Source organism: Corythoichthys intestinalis, chromosome 5 (genome assembly GCF_030265065.1).
Source record: "Corythoichthys intestinalis isolate RoL2023-P3 chromosome 5, ASM3026506v1, whole genome shotgun sequence".
Classification (NCBI taxonomy): domain Eukaryota; kingdom Metazoa; phylum Chordata; class Actinopteri; order Syngnathiformes; family Syngnathidae; genus Corythoichthys; species Corythoichthys intestinalis.
In genome coordinates, this window is record NC_080399.1 from 54,232,983 (window position 1) to 54,252,345 (window position 19,363).

The 19,363-nt window shown below is 41.0% G+C and overlaps 1 protein-coding gene across 1 annotated transcript in view; it reads left to right on the plus strand.

Annotated features, from left to right (window-relative positions):
- The window catches only part of LOC130915869 (polypeptide N-acetylgalactosaminyltransferase 18-like), a 228,784-nt gene that overhangs the window by 120,829 nt on the left and 88,592 nt on the right, over positions 1-19,363 (plus strand). Inside the window, exons 3-5 of the mRNA XM_057836033.1 lie at positions 8,983-9,184; positions 9,289-9,455; positions 18,523-18,709. Coding sequence (XP_057692016.1) covers positions 8,983-9,184; positions 9,289-9,455; positions 18,523-18,709 — 556 coding nt within the window. The remainder of the gene's footprint in view (positions 1-8,982; positions 9,185-9,288; positions 9,456-18,522; positions 18,710-19,363) is intronic.

A 19,363-nucleotide genomic window follows, 5' to 3' on the forward strand; every position in this document is an offset into this window, starting at 1 on the left:
TTCGCGGTTAAAAGGTGATACTTCAAAGTAAGACTGACACAGATTTTAGTCTAATCAAGTCCAACTCACAAGCCAGAAGCTTGCCATACTAGGCTATTAAATCTTATGATAGCTCGGCATTTTGATAGGCATCTATGCTCCTGTTGAAAGGAGTGACTCCAAGCATCCGAAAACACGACTCCCTGTCTCGAACTCTATAACATCTTAATTTCAAACAGCAGCACAGAATTTCATCTAAACTGTTTGAACACATCCAATGTGTTTTTATTAAATGGAACATCATCGACAGCTCTTCAAGGATGTTTATTATGCGTCTTTGAATGGACTTCAAGGGACGTGACATTTAACCTACAAGGGCAGAAAGCATATAATTAGCGAGGGGAGCAATACTGTGCTTCACATCTAATTAGAATTCACATTCATAAGGGGTAGGCTTGGAGGCACTTCATAGCAAATTTATTTGATGTTTGTCAGTCTTGCACAAGAAGATAAGAAATCAAACGCTTTGTAAAACTGTCAATCAGTGCATTTGCGTTGCATGAGAAATTATACTTATGGTATCTGGAGTTCCCCCCGCCAAAAATGTTTCTGGTGATGTCTCCTACCATTAATTATGCTTGCTTAATCATAATAATAATGATAATGAAATTATACCATTGATTTATTAGTGCTTTTCATGTCACTCAGGGACACTATAAAATATATCGCATCCATCCATTTTCTTTACTGCTTATCCTCACTAGAGTTAATGGGCAGAGATGAGAAAGTACTCATACAGCGGCTTAAGGTTCAGACTTGTTTGTTTCTGCTGCTATAAGACTGTACAACAGCTCAGGATGAATATGGGCATCATTTATTTATTAGCAGAGGTGCCTTACATTTATTCCGCTGCATTTGATTAAATAACTTTTTTTTTTTTTTTAGAAAAATGTACTTCTAAGATTAGATTTACCATCCCATAGTTTTTACTTTGTTTTTAGATTTGTGAAGAAGAAACACTACTCTTACTCCGCCAATTTGGCTTACACTTTGTGTTCGTTACTTTTTCTTCTTTATTTTACAGATTAAATTTTACCGTATTTTTCGGACTATAAGTCGCACCTGAGTATAAGTCACACCAGCCATAAAATGCCCAACAAAGAGGGAAAAAACATATAAGTCGCACTGGAATATAAGTCGCATTTTGGGGGGAAATTTACTTGATAAAATCCAACACATAGAGTAGATATGTCATCTTGAAAAGCAATTTATAATAAAAATACAATAGAGAACAACATGCTGAATAAATAACCAGTATGATAATGTTACATGATGCATGAACAAGAAAATGCGAACTTGGCCGGTATGTTAATGTAACATAGCTAATAAGAGTTATTGTCATGTACGAGACGGAGGACCCAGTTGCGTATCGCAGACACAGGATTTTATTGATGTTGACAGGCAAGGTAAAACTATCAGGTCAAGCGATAATGGCAAGTTGACATGCAGACATATGTTGAATCGCTGACGACCTGACACTGGATGTTGTCTGCTCGAGGCTTATATAGTGTTCTCAGTTATTCTTTATGACATAATAAAGGGCTTTGTGATGCATGAGTGTGAAGCAATATGATGAAACATTACTAGCTGAAACATTACACATGCAAGATGATGAAACATTAATGGCTGAAACATTAATATGTGACAGAAACATTAATGACTGAAACATTAATACGTGACAGAACCCCCCTCTCAAGGGACGGCTCCAGAAGTCCCAAGGATTGAGCCCACCGAGGGCTACTAATCAGAGTCCATGGCCTCATCCTCTGAGGGCATTGGTTCAATCTCAGAGTCCATGGCCTCATCCACCGAGGGCATTGGCTCTATCTCCTCCTCGCCAGTGGAGGAATCAAGTACCGACGGCACAGGGTTGGGTTCAGAGTCAGATGTAGGCATGGGCTGAGAGCAAGCCGCTCTAGGTCGACCCCGCCGCATCGACGGTTGGTCCGGATGGAGGCGGTGCAAGTCTGATATGAGGGTCCGATCTACAATCCGCCCAGCTGGAACCCACATCCTCTCCTCAGGACCATATCCTTCCCAGTCCACCAGATATTGGAGGCCCCTGCCCCGGCGGCGTGACTTGAGCAGGCGGCGAACTGTGTAGACAGGACCACCGTCCACCAGGCGAGGAGGGGGAGGTGGTGCTGCATTGGGGACCAGGGGACTTTCATTGACTGGCTTTAGTTTGGAGACATGGAAGGTTGGGTGAACCTTCATAGACCTGGGTAGTTTGAGTCGGATAGCTGATGGGCTGATGATCTTCTCGATGGGAAATGGACCAACGAACCTGGGTGCCAGTTTACGTGATTCCACTTGGAGTGGCAGATCCCGGGAAGAAAGCCATACCTTCTGGCCCACTTGGTATGCAGAGGCTGCAGTCCGCCGTCGGTTGGCTCTGATGGCATAACCAGAAACAGACTTTAAAAGAGCAATACGGGCTTGAGACCAGATTCGGTGACATCTCCGTACGCAGGCCTGGGCGGAAGGGCAGGAAGCGTCTCCTTCTTGGCTGGCGAACAGGGGCGGTTGATAGCCAAAGACAGTGTGAAAGGGAGACAGACCGGTGGCAGAGCTGGGAAGGGAGTTGTGAGCGTATTCCACCCACAGTAGATGTTGTGCCCAGGAATGGGAGTTGCGTGAAACCATGCAGCGGAGGGATGTCTCAAGCTCTTGGTTGAGCCTTTCCGACTGGCCGTTAGACTGTGGGTGATAGCCTGACGTGAGGCTCGCTGTGGCTCCCAGGAGGCGGCAGAACCCCTTCTAGAAGGAGGATGCAAGCTGTGGACCCCGGTCAGATACGACATCCCTCGGTAGTCCGTGAATTCAGAACACCTGCTCCATACCCACCTGTGCCGTCTTCTTAGCAGTAGGCAATCTTGGCAGCGGGATGAAGTGGGCCATCTTGCTGAACCTGTCCACAACCGTGAGGATGACAGTGTTTCCTTCAGAAGGAGGGAGTCCAGTTACAAAGTCCATTGATATATGGGACCAGGGGCGTTTGGGGACTGGCAGGGGTTGGAGCAAGCCGGCTGGGGAACGGCTGATGGTCTTGTTCTGGCTACAGGTGGGGCAGGCTTTCACGAAGTCTTGGACATCTGTTCTCAACGATGGCCACCAGAATCGCTGGGAGAGCAGGTGGATGGTGCGTGTGACACCAGGGTGACAAGCCAGGTGGGAGTTATGGCCCCACTGGATCACCTGGGACCTCAGATTGTCAGGAACAAAGAGGCGATCAGTGGGGCAGGCGCTGGGGCCAGGCTGATCCCAGATGGCTTCTTTAACCTGCTCCTCAATGTCCCAGGTCAGCGTGAAAACTAGGCAGGAATCCGGGAGTATGGACTCAAAATCCTCCACTAGTGCTTCATCCTTCTGGAATACTCGAGAGAGAGCATCGGGCTTTGCATTCCGGGAACCAGGGCGGTAAGAGAGGGTGAAATTGAAACGTGTGAAGAATAGGGACCACCGGGCCTGCGCGAGTTCAACCGCCGAGCTGTTCTTATGTATTCAAGGTTCTTGTGGTCGGTCCACACCAGAAACGGCACGGCTGATCCTTCCAGCCAATGTCGCCATCCTTCCAGAGCGAGTTTTACAGCCAGCAGCTCGCGATTCCCAATGTCATAATTCCGCTCTGCCGGGGACAGTCGGCGAGAGTAGAAGGCGCACGGATGTAACTTGCCGTCCGATGCTGCACGCTGTGAAAGCACTGCCCCAACCCCCACGTCGGACGCACCCACCTCTACCACAAATTGTCGCTCTGGGTCGGGCATTTGGAGGATCGGGGCAGAAGTGAAGCGTGCCTTAAGCGTCTCGAAGGCCTTGTCAGCTGCCGGAGTCCATTTGAACGGAACCTTTGTGCTGGTAAGCGAAGTGAGGGGAGATGCCACTGTGCTGTAATTCCGGATGAGTCGTCTGTAGAAGTTGGCAAAGCCCAGGAATTGCTGCAGCTTCTTGCGGTTCTCCGGTACAGGCCAGGATGTAACTGCCATCACTTTTGCAGGGTCAATCTGAAGCCTTCCCTCTGCCACTATCTGCCCCAGAAATGATACCGATCTGGCGTGGAATTCACATTTCTCTGCTTTGACAAACAGGGAGTTTTCCAGGAGGCGGCGCAGAACCTGCTGGACGTGATTAATATGGTCAGACATGGTTTTGGAAAATATCAGTATGTCATCTAAATACACAAACACAAATATATTGAGCATGTCTCGCAGGATATCATTTACCAGGGCCTGAAATACTGCAGGGGCGTTAGTTAAGCCAAAGGGCATGACTAGGTACTCATAGTGTCTTGAGGGCGTGTTGAATGCCGTCTTCCACTCATCGCCTTCTTTCATTCGAACCAGATGATAAACGCTCCTCAGATCCAGTTTAGTGAACACAGTTGCACCTTGGAGAAGTTCAAAAGCAGATGACATGAGTGGTAGGGGGTAGCGGTTCTTGATGGTTATGTCATTGAGTCCACGGTAATCTATGCATGGGCGGAGAGAGCCATCCTTCTTCGGTACAAAGAAGAATCCAGCTCCAGCAGGCGAGGACGACGGACGGATTAACCCAGCAGCTAGTGATTCATTAATGTACTTCTCCATGGCGCTTCTTTCTGGTGCAGATAAGGAATACAGACGGCTCTTTGGTGGGCAGGTTGCGATTAACAACGGGGAAAGGCTGGGAGGCAGAGGGTCCGTTCCGACGTCCCTCTCTCGCCGTCGGGTCTGAATCCGACGGTCAATGCGGGTTACAAGGGCAATGGCTTCATCAAGGGTGCTGGGTAGATCATAGGAGACGAGCTCATCTTTGATGTAGTCTGCCAGGCTGTGATAGAATGCGTCGATCACGGGTTTCATGTTCCAGTCGCTGCGTCTCACCAGAGTTTGGAATTCAATCGAATACTCCGACACTGACTGATTGCCTTGACATAGGGCGCGGGATGTCTCGGAGTTAGAAAAGCCCGGGTCGAACACTTTGATCATTTCATCTGCAAAGGCATTGAAGTTATTACAAGCTGGTGTTTGCCTCTCAAATTCCGCTGTCCCCCAAAGCCGAGCCCGACCAGTCAAGTGGGTGATGGCGTATCCCACTTTGGCCCCTTCGGTTGAAAAGGTCCGGTGTTGCAGGGAAAATTGGACTTTGCAACTTGTCAGAAAGGCTCGTACCTGAGTTGGATCGCCGTTAAAGCGTTTGGGGTTTCCAATCTTGGGCTCGAGAGCGTCAATAGCCAAGGCTGGGTTTACCGGAACTGGGGCTTCTGGAACCAGACCATTGGATTGTGGTGACGATGGAGTTGCAAGTTTGGTGAGAGTTTGGATCACCTGAGTCATTTGATCTTGCTGTCGCTGGAGTTGTTGCTTGTGTTTGTTGCTGATCTGGATTAACGATGCGATGTGACCAGACATCCGGGAGACCTCCTCTTCCATTTGGTGAAGACGGTCCAGGTCAGAGGGTTGATACGCTGGTTCCATTCTGGTCAGGTCGTACTGTCATGTACGAGACGGAGGACCCAGTTGCGTATCGCAGACACAGGATTTTATTGATGTTGACAGGCAAGGTAAAACTATCAGGTCAAGCGATAATGGCAAGTTGACATGCAGACGTATGTTGAATCGCTGACGACCTGACACTGGATGTTGTCTGCTCGAGGCTTATAGAGTGTTCTCAGTTATTCTTTATGACATAATAAAGGGCTTTGTGATGCATGAGTGTGAAGCAATATGATGAAACATTACTAGCTGAAACATTACACGTGCAAGATGATGAAACATTAATGGCTGAAACATTAATACGTGACAGAAACATTAATGGCTGAAACATTAATACGTGACAGTTATTCAGATAACTATAGAATACAGAACATGCTAATAAGTTTATCAAACCATCAGTGTCACTCCAAAACACCAAAATAACATGTGAAATGATATAATAATATGTTAATAATTTCACACATAAGTCGCTCCTGAGTATAAGTCGCACCCCCAGCCAAATTATGAAAAAAAAACTGCGATTTATAGTCCGAAAAATACAGTACTTTGTTTTTGCCAGAGATCCCAACAGTGGATTTGCCAGTTTGTCCAATGAGACTTAACAACAATAATCAAATGACTATTATACCAATAAGATGTAACAATACAGTCACATGACCAGATACAAGCTTGCAGTCTGAAGTCCTATTATCACACCGACCTGTTCAATCACATTGCGTCTTTAAAGCACCGTAAAAAATAAACTATTTCACATTGAGGGCTGCCATCAGCAATACGCCAAAGCACGGATTTCAACCTCTTTCCCAGTTTTTATTTGGCACCGCTAGACCACAAAACACAAAATATAAGACAGAGTGAATGACAGTACAAAGGCTGATGATGTTAATATCATGGCGGGCTGATTATTATTTCCTCTTTCTTCGCAGTAAGATGAAAATCAGGAAACAAACATAGCAATTTTCAATACGGCAAAGATAGCAAAATTAAACTGAAAACATAACAAAATTAAAAGGCTGTTTCACCAACACGGGTATGTCTTAAAGTGAAAGTGTCCAACCCGAGTAATTCTAGAAACATCTCCCCGTGTCTGAAAGCCATGACACGGGTAAATCCCGTGTCACATTACACAGGAATTTGGCGGGATATAAGACTGAAAAGGGCTTCACGCGACTAAAAATAATAAATAAATTTAAAAAACGACTGGAGACGAAATGGCACACGGGGCTCGGAATCGTAAAGCCAAAGTCACGTAAGACAGGTATGTTATCAATAGGCATGTGTCGATTACCGGTTTCAAGGTATACTGTGGTATGAAAACGTCAAGGTTTCAAAATCGCAAAACTTTTCCGTCATACCGTCCCTAAGGTACTACCTATTTTTTATGTCCCAAAAATGCATGGAGAAATCCCTCGCTTGCAGCTGCAAGGCTCAATCCTCCCCCACCGGTTGTTGCTCAGTGTCAGTGAGTCAGCTGTGCTACACGATAGCTGGAGGAGGTGAAACTCCTGAATTTTTTCCTCCATCGAAGAAAACTAAATTGCGGGTATGGGAATACTTCGGCTACAGAAAAGTTACAGGCGGCCGTTGCTTCGAGGAGGAGGGCCAAAAGATGTTTGCAGAGGTGTTTAGTGTGTCTAGCGGTGGAAAATGAGGTGTTTTTTTCTCTGGTAACTGTCTGTGTTGAGAAAGAGAGTGTGTGTATAATGTAAACATGATACGAGTCATTCACACGTGCTTTTTATGGCAAATAACTATTTTTGTTCTGATGGTTATATGTCGAACTGTGGCTGTGGGTTTAGGCTTACCTAAATGATGGCATTTATTTTAATTTTATTTGGAATATTTGTTATTTTTATTTATTTATTTATTTTTTTACTTCTTTTAACTTAACATTATATGTATGTTCCAATTTGCTAACATGGTTTGAAAAATAAAAATCCTATTCAATGGAATTTTTTTTTTCTTTTTTTTTTTTTTTTTGTTCTTTTAAACCCAGATATCTCAACGTAGCACGTTATAGAACTGTAATTGCAATACCATGAAATTGTGATATTTTGCTTCAAGGTTATCATACCATCAGAATATGATACTGGCACATGCCTAGTCGTAAGTCGGGTACTTCCTAACCTGGGGACGACTTGTATTTGTGTTATTTTATGGTTACCAGACTGTTGAGTTTCCACTTCCTTAGGATGAATACAGCATCTTTTTTTCACTTTATTTTTTTTTTTTACTTTTTTTTTTTTTATAAACTTTGTTCAGAATAAGTGGATTTTGTAAACTGAGATTCCACTGTTCTGTATTGCAAAATGTTTCAGTTAACTGGCGCGCAATCATTTTAAAACTCAAACTCTCAAATAAAGCCAACCACGCTTGAAGTTACACAACTGTTTGAACAGTGGAGGACTGTGCCTCCAGACGAGGAAAGTCAAGTAGTAGTGGCATCGATGTGACTGTTCTTGTTACATCAGAAGAACTGTATGTGGTCCCTGAAAGCAAATCAACTTCAACCCACATAAATGTTTTCGCTTGCAGCACTCAAATGTTACCATGACAACAACTCCAGCTACAGTGACAAGTAATGAAGCTGTGTGAAATGATTGTATATCTTGAAGCTCTTCAAGTAAACATTGACTTACCGTCACTTAACCTTATAATTTGAATGCAGCAGGATTCAAAATTTTATCAGTCAACTTCTGGTAACACATAAAATACAGTTTTCCTACAACCTAATTCAATGGAAGATTTATGGAGCATGAAGAGTAGTTTTGGAGAAAACATGACTACAGGTAGTCCCCGAACGAGTTCAGCTCCTACGCTGGTGAAGTAACCCGAATTTCCGCGTAAATCGAAATAGACCATTTAAGTACCCCTAAATACCCCCTAAATCTCAAAATTTTGTAATTTTCAGACTATAAAGCGCTACTATTTCCCATCATTTTGAATCCTGCGGCTTATAGTCCAGTGCGGCTTATTTGTTGATTTATTTGGGTTAATAGGTAATACTTTATTTGACAGCGGCATCATAAGATTGCCATAAGACCGTCATAATTATGACATGACATTATCATGGGCATTAATGGATGGTTATGACAGATGTCATTGTCATCTGGCAAATTATGTCACTAACTCAATTGATGTCCAGCTCGGATCTTTTACATCGGTTCAAAAGGGATATAATTTTCCGGATGACACAAAATGACAGCTGTCATAAGTATTCATTAAAGCCCATGGCAGTGTCATGTCATAATAATGATGTTGTTATGACAGGTGCCACTGTCAGATAAAGTGCTACCAAATTCCATAACTAGCAATGAATGAAACAAATAGAACAGTAAGTGAAGAAATAATTAGCACGGAACATGAATTTTGATTTGTTATTTATATCTTTAGCTTTAAGTCGGGTAAGTCTTAGCCCGGGGACGACCTGTACTAAAATGCTAAACGCTGTACTTTCTTGTCCACACAGATAAACCCCAGAAGGAAGGTGAAGATGCATCATCCTCATTAGCCTCAGATCCCAGCTCCTCACTGTTTGATCACTGGGGTCATGACCTGGGCCCAGGGAGTCGAAAGGTTGCCATCAAAAAGTTTCGGTATTATGGTTACAACAGCTACCTCAGTGACCGGCTGTCCATCACCCGGCCAATCCCAGATTTTCGCCCTGACGGGTGAGTCGGACAATTTCTTGGTTAAGTCGCTTACAGCTGCCTATAGGATTTTATCAACCAATATAGAGATGTGATGTCACCAAATAATCTCATTTATCCCTCAGATGTAAAAACTTGTGGTATTCTTCCGACCTTCCTCAGCTGAGTATCATCTTCATCTTTGTCAATGAGGCCTTGTCAGTGTTGCTGCGCTCTGTACACACAGCCATCCTGAGAACTCCATCACATTTACTCAAGGAAATTATACTGGTGGACGACCACAGCACCAACAGTAAGGATTATTAAGCTTCATCACTGCTTTTTAAAACTGATAACATTATGATGTATTTATTTCTGAATATTTTAGTTCAATGCCAGATTTTTGGGGGATGTTATGACTAGAGATGTGATGCCGATCGATCGGGTCCGATCACGTAATTTTCAAAGTATCGGAATCGGCAAAAAAAATATCGGCCATGCCTTATTTTAATTTTTTTTTTTTTTTTTTTAATTAAATCATTTTCTAATTGTATTTAACGTTACAGACATAATATGTTACACCCATCCAGAGTCTTTAGTTTAGGCTAAAGATAGGGTTATCAAATTTATTCCAATAACGGCGGTAATTAATTATTTAAAAATGTATCACGTTAAAATATTTAACGCAATTAATGCATGCGCTGCACAACCCACTCACGCATTGTCGCGCTCAATCTGTAATGGCGCCGTTTTACCTATATAGAGAGATAAAAGGCAGCGTAAAATGAGTAGAGTGAATTTTGGCAGCCTTTGGAGCCTTTTTTTAATTGGCTAAAGCCTTACAATCCCTCTCCCTACGATTAGAAATATAATGGGAAGCAATGTGGGGAAGCAAGGTAGCAATTGATCTTTTTCTTACACCTTATTTCACGACGCAGAGAAGATATAGCAATTGGTAGCACTACGCACAGTCATGGTTCCACTTCCCATCATGCATTTGGGCATGGCTACAGTATCATTTACTGAAAGCTCAACAAATACACTAGATGGCAATATTTAGTCACAATATACAAAGTCACAAGTCTTTCTATCCGTGGATCCCTCTCACAGAAAGAATGTTAATAATGTAAATGCCATCTTGAGGATTTATTGTCATAATAAACAAATACAGTACTTATGTACTGTATGTTGAATGTATATATTCGTCCGAGTTTTATTCATTTTATTCTTAATGCATTGCCAAAATGTATATGATCGGGAAAATTATCGGGAATGATTGGAATTGAATCGGGAGCAAAAAAAAGCAATCGGATCGGGAAATATTGGGATTGGCAGATACTCAAACTAAAACGATCGGGATCGGATCGGGAGCAAAAAAAACATGATCGGGACAACCCTAGTTATGACCATACAATTTATGGCTGTGCAGTGTGTAATAGGAAAAACTGCGAAATGAAAATTCTTGGCCATAACTGAAAACCTAATACAGTATTAGAAACCGGAGACCAAAAACTGAAACCAATTATTACTCAAAATATTTTTTTATATTAAAAAAAAAAAAAAAACACACAACTAAATCAATTATTATTCCGATTAATGGTTAAAAGTGTATTTGAATTACTATTTATTTGATAATATTTTTTTTGCTGACATTTCGACAATGCGAGACATAAGATATAATATATAAAGTTATATGTCTAACTTGACATACTATACACTAATTAAGGTACATCTTGAAGGGAAAAAAGGTTTGTTGTTTTTTTTTTACAGGTTCTTTTATTCTCTTAACGCACAGGAGATGACAACATACCGTTCAGGAACAAAAAGAAAGCAATGATCACCTAAAATATATACACTTATTTAGGAAAGAGTAATTTAAAGCTGGTCGACCAGGAGACATCTCCCCCAGAGCACCACGAGGTGCTCCCCAGAAAAAGTGCCTCGACCTTAAAATTTATAGTTTATATTTGCCCTCTACACAAACTGCAAAAAACCAGGCCGCAGCCTAGTGCCAGCCTGTGGTGTCAGATTACTTGAAAAAGTAATTTAATTACTGATTACGCCTAAAAAAAGTCATCTAGTTACTTTACTGATTACTTTATTATCAAAGTAACTTAGTTACTTTAAAAGTAATTCATCAGTTAATTTTTACCAATTTTTCTCCCTTAGCCACCTCAACGTAGGAATGACAACAGAAAAATATCGTATGTGATTGACTTTCCGATAATTTAATTTAAAGGGGAAGATCAGAATTTTTCACAGGCTTAATCTTCGAGTTAGCAGAGGTTTAATTTGTCAATGGAGTTGATTTGGACCACCATTGACCCGCGCCAGCTCAGCCAATCCAGCCCTGTAACTAACAAATAACTGACAAACTGCATTAAATTTGTTGATATCAACTCCACCGACTAATTAAACCCAGCTAACTCGAAGATTAAGCCTAATGTCAGAAATTCTGAATTTAGGGCTAGGGTTAACAGCATATCAGTGCCAATTTAAAACAGTGCAAATTGAGTGCACAATAATCAACAACACACACAGGAATTGCACAGTGCAATAAACAAAAAGGTGGGGGCGGGCGCAGATGCGCGCGCACAACCCGGAAAGATACCGTACACACACGCAGTCAATTTGGCCACAAAGCTTGGCAGCAACTAAGCACTGTACACTCAATCGGACTTACAACACATCCCAAAGATGCTAAACGAACACATCACCTCACGGCAGGAATGTGCAACACAAATACAATGTAAACAATGCTTGGTTGCCAACTTGGAGCTATGACTGCCCATCCTTGCAACGGCAAAGCTACGAAACGGCGACGCACGTAGGGGGTATAACCTATCACTGATCCCCTCCAGAATGAAGGAAAAATACTCATGTTCATTCATGGATGTACACAGATCAACCAGTCCAGACAAAATAATGGAAGAAAAAGTCCTTGTACGCAAGCGGTACTGTAGATTAACACACAGCTATGAGAACAAAGAATGATCATGTGCAATCATGTGAAATGAACAGATATACTAGTATATCCAAGTGAATGAATGGAAATAAATAGCTACAATCTATATGCTTCACTCATTCACTCCCAGCCATTTTCACCAGAGCAAGGCCCTTCGCTCCCGGCCGTTTTACTGGATTTTGACTGATTTTGCAAGGCCCACAGAAAATTCTGTTCTATTGCTATATAAACATGGAACCCACCAAAAGAAACATTAGACTCTCTTCTTTCAGCAGAAAAGTAAGTTCATATCTTTTTCCATTCTTTAGAAATCAGCATTAGAAAATAGTTTGAGCATTTTTCAAATTTCTGATGAAAAAACAGAGAAATTGAGCTTTTTGTGAACGCATACATTTCAAACATAACTTTGACTTTAACACAGCTATTTTTTGCTTTAGTTACATCCCAAAAATCTGAATAATGTTTTTCCTTGTGCAAAAAAAAACCAGAAACAACAAGACAAATAGAGCTTTTGATAGCAAAGTAACAATTTATTTACACATGACTAACTGAAAGATGACATTGTGTTGGCTGCAACAGCGGGTTAAACTTTTCCTTCATCGCTGCCTGTTTCAAAAAGATGATTTTTTTTTTAAGTCTCTGCGGGCTCTGTTCGCGAACAGCACAGACTGTACGGCATCTAGTGGTCCCGGTCGTTCTGCTCGGTCGTCCAGCGCCTGGCATCCCGGGCGTTCTACCGGTTGTTCTGCTCAGTTGTCCGCCGCCTGTCATCCATTCGGTCATCTTCCGCCCTCTCCCCGGCTCTGCGGCTTGGCCGTTGGTTGCCGTTGAATAGGGTTGCAGGTCCAACCAAATGCACTACTGCCCTCCAGTGGCCAGTTTTATTGCTTTAAAATGGGTTTTGAGCTTTGTGCATTCTATCTGAGATACATGGGAACCTATAGATGCCGATTGTGAAAAAAAAAAAAAAAACGCAAAAGACGTATACATACGTTTTTGGGACACTGAAGCAATTAAAAATAGAACATATTTATACGTTTTTGGGAGCAAATGAGTTCAAATCGAATTTTACTACTCTAAATGTATTTATTTAATGAAAAAGCAGAAAATCAATAGCACTTATCACATTGACGTTTTTTCCTCCGCTCATCGAGTACATGAGCTGCAGCACTAAAAAGTCTCTCACTGGTAAGGCAACATTTATTCCCACATCTAAATAGTGCTTTACATTTATGCCGTGACATTTAGTTGAGTGACCTTTTGAGAAAAATGTATTTCTAAGGCTTGATTTATGCTTCTGCACTCCGTTGATGGCGGAGCAACGGCCTTGACCCTACGTCGTCATTGAGCATTTGAAGTTCTGCGTCAAGGCAGCGCGTTGCTCTATAATTCACCACCAAGCCACTAGAGGAGTGTGGCGTTGTCTTCGTACGGTTCTAGGAGACGAATAGGAGTCGAATTCCTTTGGTGTTCCTCCGGTCATAGACGGCAATGGTAATGGAGATGGAACATGTGTATTTGCAGCTGCGGCTAATCAGTAATGAACAACAAATGTTGTTAAAACCAATATTGAAGCGTTGGTGACACAGTTTGCGAATGTTTGAAAACGGCTGCGTTGTTGTGCTGAACCGGAAACAACATTCTAAGCGGATCAATCACAGTCCTTTGACGTTCACCTCATGACACATTTTGTGGAGGCTCACGTCAGGTTCTGGCGTAGCGTCGTAAACCCAGTCGGCGTTAACAGCGTGGGTCCACCATCATCTCAACGCAGAAGCATTAATAAGCCTTAACAGTAATTTTAGCCCACCATACTTTTCACTTGAGTGCTTTTTTAAAGAAAAAACACTACTCTTACCCTGCAACTTTTGGCTACACTGTGTTGGATACATTGCATTGTAGATTTGACTTTGTAACAATAACATGACTCCATTATACCAATTAGATGTTTTAAAAAAATTTTTAAAAAGTCACATTACCACACACAAGCTTGCAGTCAGAATTCCTATGATTACACTGACCTGTCCAATCACTTGGCCTTTTAAGCACCGTAAAAATAGACAACTTCACATAGAGCGCTACCGTCAGTCATTATTACTCGAAAACGTCGATTTCAACCTCTCTGCTAGTTTTTATTTGGCACCGATATGATAATTTTAATTTCATGGTCAGGAATATGTTTTATCCACTAGAAGGCACTCATGCTCTTTGGACAGGTGACGTTTTATGTCTGTAGATTTTTCTCATTGAAATTCGCTGATTTGGGTTTATTTTGGCCCAAATATGGTCATGTAGTAGATTATAGTACAATAAAATAACAGATCATATAGATGACATGCTGAGAAAAAAATATATATATACCATTATTTTAAAAGAAAACTGACATTGTGAGCTGTTACTCATAATATCGAATACTTTTTTAGTAAAATACTTTTTATTTCACTTTTTTGGATAACTATTAGTTGAGTAATATTATTTGAGTATCACTACTCTTACTTGAGTAAGACCTTCAGCTACTCTACCAACCTCTGCTCCGTGGTCTCTGAACCTAATTGCTTGGAGGAAGAGTGAGTGCTACAATAATAGATGCATCAGGGGAGCTTATCCCTTCAGATAGCTGCTCAAAGGGGGCTAAGTCCTCATAGCTGCGTTGAGCCGACATATACCCCTATAACGGACATGTTGCCTCGAGTAGCAAGACAAGTGCACTTCTGGTTTCGGTCATGTTATTTTGGTGAAAAAAGCATTTCGGACGTAAACCACATTTTTAGTCCCATTTTGGCTATTGATTTTCTGTATGATAAATGTACGTATACCTTTTACATTTACCCATACACACGCACAGATTTATCGAGTTTTTTTTTTTTTAAATGTACTCTTTTTATCTTAATCAAGCTTAAGCAACACAGAATCTTTGTCAGTGTACATTTCCTGGCATATTGAGCAGTCAGACATTAATTTGGCTAATAGCTACCAAAAATTCAGGAGTCTGGTTAAATAAGCATGTTTTATTTAAAAAAGATACCTTGACTGGAACAAAAATACGCAAATTTGCACAAAACCATATGTTGTGCTGGCCTTTACATAATTCACCCGTGAAACTAAGAATTGTTCCAGAGGATGCTCCAGTTTTCCGTTTCCAGTTTTGTTTTAAAGCTTTTTTGTTGCAACAATATATTATTAATTCATATCAGTGCAAGCAACAAGAAATACGTGAAGTTGCTTCCTTGTTGCCATAATAATAAAGGTGGAGAACTTTTTGATGATGAGAACTCTATTCATCATTCATAACATATTTCATGTCTGTGCATTATTATTTGATTCAGTCATACACTGAAATCCTTTCAGGTCGCCCAAGACCCAATTTTTAGTGACAAATATTGTTACAAACATAAAAACAGAAATCACTGAAATCAGGCTACAATATATTCAGAAGAGCACCATGATATATGTTTCTGTTACTATTGTGTTGGGCCTATTTATCGCATACTAGCGATCATGGATCAGATTCCATATATCAAAATACTGAAAGAGGTCATGTTGTCTTATGCTTAACAGGAAATACCCTTGAAATTGTTTTTTTCAGCAAGACAACGACGCAAACATCAACAGCATCTTAGTTTCAGGCCAACAAATTACAGTTATGGAGTGGCCAGTTCAAGACTGAGACTTCAATTTGATATAAAATGTATGAGGTGACATCACAGGTGCTATTTTTGAGGCAAAAGTAAGAAATACAGAGGAATTTCCGACTGTTTTCAAATTATCTTGGGCTGGAATACCTGTTCACAGGTGCCAGGAGTTGGTCAGGGAATTAGGTGTACCTGTGGACCTTTGGTGATTTTTAATCATTGTGGAGATACGGCAAATGTGCCTTGTCTGTAATTGTACAATAAAATTCACTAAACACAGATTTCCAATGCTTATACTAGTCCCATGTGGATTTCAGTGTTCGTTATTGTAATTGCGTGCCATTTTTATGTTGTTTTTTTTTTCCTTTCGGTAATATTTTGTCATTGTTTCTTTCAGTAATCGCTCACCCTTTTGTATCCTTCCTGAGTGATGAAAGCTGTTTTCATTTGCAGTCTTGAAAGCTTTTTGAGGGCAAATTATAAAAGAGCCCCATATTGGTGACACGGCGTGGACCTTCAGGCAGAGCTCCAGGGGCTTCTGAGTCAGCCAAAAAGGCCCTTAAAATACTCTCCTTAGCAAGATCGAACACCCCCGTACACATTCAGACAGAGCTCGGCGGGTCGGCAAAACAAACAGAAAGGCTCCCCTATGCAGCCGTAATGTTAGTGAAATAGACCAATTTACTGACTTCTACTGCGCAGATGTGTAGCAATTAACCCAGAGGCTGGGCGGTAATTGCCTAAATTACCAGGGGTCCGCAGGTAATACTAATCCCATCCAAATAGTACAGTGGTTGAGAAGTGTGAAGCGAACTACATATTCTAAACGCTTTGTAAAAGAAAAAAGCGTGAACGCCTATTGCCTCAATTAAGCCTGTCGCGATATGCAATAAGTCAATTTATCGCACGGTACATAAAAATGAGGGCGGTAATTTTCCCAGATGTGATTTATCGCCGCGTGCGTGCGTGCATACATTTGTGCCAGCGCATATTTGCGTGTGCTGCGTGCACTCGGCACATGTGCGTGTTGATGGCATATGAGGCGCCAGTTCCTTTCACAGATGTTTACTGGTCATCAACACGTCGTGGAATTAAAGTTCAGACGGACAAAATAAGGAAACACATCGATATTAAACATTGTAAAACGTTAGCATTGCTACATTGAAGCTAATGGAAAAAAACATTGTACTAACCACTTTAGCCTGCTATAAAAAATTGGCAGTCTTCTCCAAAACGCAAAATAGCAGTTAAAAGTTAACACCACCAACATGAAAACAACTGGTTAACAACATTTGCAAAAACATTGAAGTGCACTTTTTTTTTCTTAACGGAGTGTAAAGCTTACGGTTAGCGGCTTAGCAAACCTACTTCCGGTGAACATTTCAAAATAAAAGCATATCATTTTCAACATGTAAATAATGATTTCTGGAGTTAATCTCGCATACTTCAGATTCTACACTAAGAATAGCTTTAAAATGACACCCATCATGAAAAATCTGATTGGCAATGAATAATTTGGCTTCAAATTTGCTAACGTGAACTTTGCAGGACAAGATGACAGTCATTTTGGATCAAATAAACACTTTTAATGGGCTCTAATTGGCAGAGAACAAAAGTGGCTTTGGGTTTCATGCCTATTTCATATTCTGGATTTACTGTAGCTAGCGTTCAAACGACTCGTTATGCATTGTGTGTGTGGTTTTTTTTTTTGTTTTTTTAAGAATAACAATATATTGCATTTGAATGGGTGATTAGGTGGAAAAGCGCTATATAAGTATAACACCATTTACCATTTATTAGGATATTGTCATAACATTAGTGGTTGAATTGGTTTAAAAAAAAAAAAAGGACAATAATATCACATACCAGCAATAATTTATGAGACAATATATCGCCTACTAAAATTTGCTATCGCGACAGGCCTTTTGCCACAACATGAACACCAATGGCCACAACCAAACCCCAATTCCACCTACAATGGTCATGTTATTAACTGTGAGACTTTAAAGTCTTTCCAGTTTGCTATCTCGATCTTATCTGTTCTTTGCTTACTGCTTTTTAAAGGTTGGGTCTGTGTTGCTGTGATGATGAATAAATGTTAAGTACTCTCACATGCTCTTAGCCATATGATTGCTATGTCAGCAACCTGTGCGTCTGAAGCAAAACATTGCCGGTTGCATTCGGAAAACAATGCTTCCTGTAAATGATCCAGAATTGTGACTAGGTTTTTAGCTGGTAAATTACCATTAAATTAGTTTGCAGTTTTGTCCTAAAGTGAGCCGGCAGATTCATTTGACGCTTAAGCATGACCTACTTAAGGATTGTGAAATTGACGGCCTCAAGGGCATGTCTGTAAGGAGCGTCTGTATTTTTTCCCCCACGCTACAACCATGTGTAATGATACAGCAGATCACCGGTAAGTAATTTAAGACGACGCATATTTATTTTCTCAGTACGACCGGTGCATCTTAGCTGATGCCATCAATTAACTGAAGTAGTACCCATCCTATAGAGTATTATGTATTTTAAACCTTGGTTTTCTTACCAACTTTTGTATCTATCCTAATACTTGTAGTAAGAATTTCAGCACCCAATTTCAAGCATTGGCATTAAAATGTGTTCTTCCATTGGACAAAAAAAAGGTGGTGGGGGATTGGGGTGACATTCAATTATATTATATTAAAGTCATAGAAATTGAGGCTTTCATATTTGTATTACCTTTAAATTACATGACTGTTTTTGTTTGTTTGTTTGTTTGTTTGTTTGTTTGTTTTTATTTGCAGTGGAACTAAAAGAGCACCTTCAAAGTTTTGTAGACGAGATGAATGCTCAACATGGACCTGAGTTCATCAAAGTGGTCCATCACCAGAAACAGGAAGGCTTGATCAGATCCAGAGTGAGTGGGTGGAGGGTTGCTTCAGCAGCTGTGGTTGCTTTTTTTGATGCACATGTGGAATTTAACACTGGGTGGTGAGTTTAATTTAACTTATTTTAAATGTGAAAAAAAGCATCCATGTCATTTGTGTTTTAATTCATATTTTGGGAGGAAAACACAAATACAAGAATCCTAAAGGAACAAATCCATCCATCCATCATCTGCCGCTTAATCATTCGTAAATACTAGTATAAGAATCCTTAATGGCGCCAGACGAGGGACGATGGTTGAATAATGTGTGAGTAAAAATCCCTTTCAGCGCCATCTACAACAAAGAACTGCAAATGTAATTGATCGCAATTGGAATTTCTATTTTGAAAGTTGATTACGTTGATCCAGCCCCACAGAAACATCGGTGTTTGAACTTCAGGTACAACTGTATTTTGATTTTTACATGCGCTTTGGAAAGAGGGTGGGACGTCGCTAATCAGGCTGCTTCGAAACATTGAGCAGTATGCAGTAGGTATCAGTAGAGACACCCCAGCAATGTCTCCATCAGGTTTGCTGAGATTTGTTTGGACCTGAAACTTGAGCATTCGCTGGATTACTACCATTGGATGGTCTTGCTGTTCAGGACAACTGGCAGCCGCTGCTGTGATGGATTCAGGTTAAAAAGGCATAGCAAGGACTATATTAATCCTTCAGTCCATCGAACAATATCACCTGAGTCAGCTATGCTCTGCATCGTA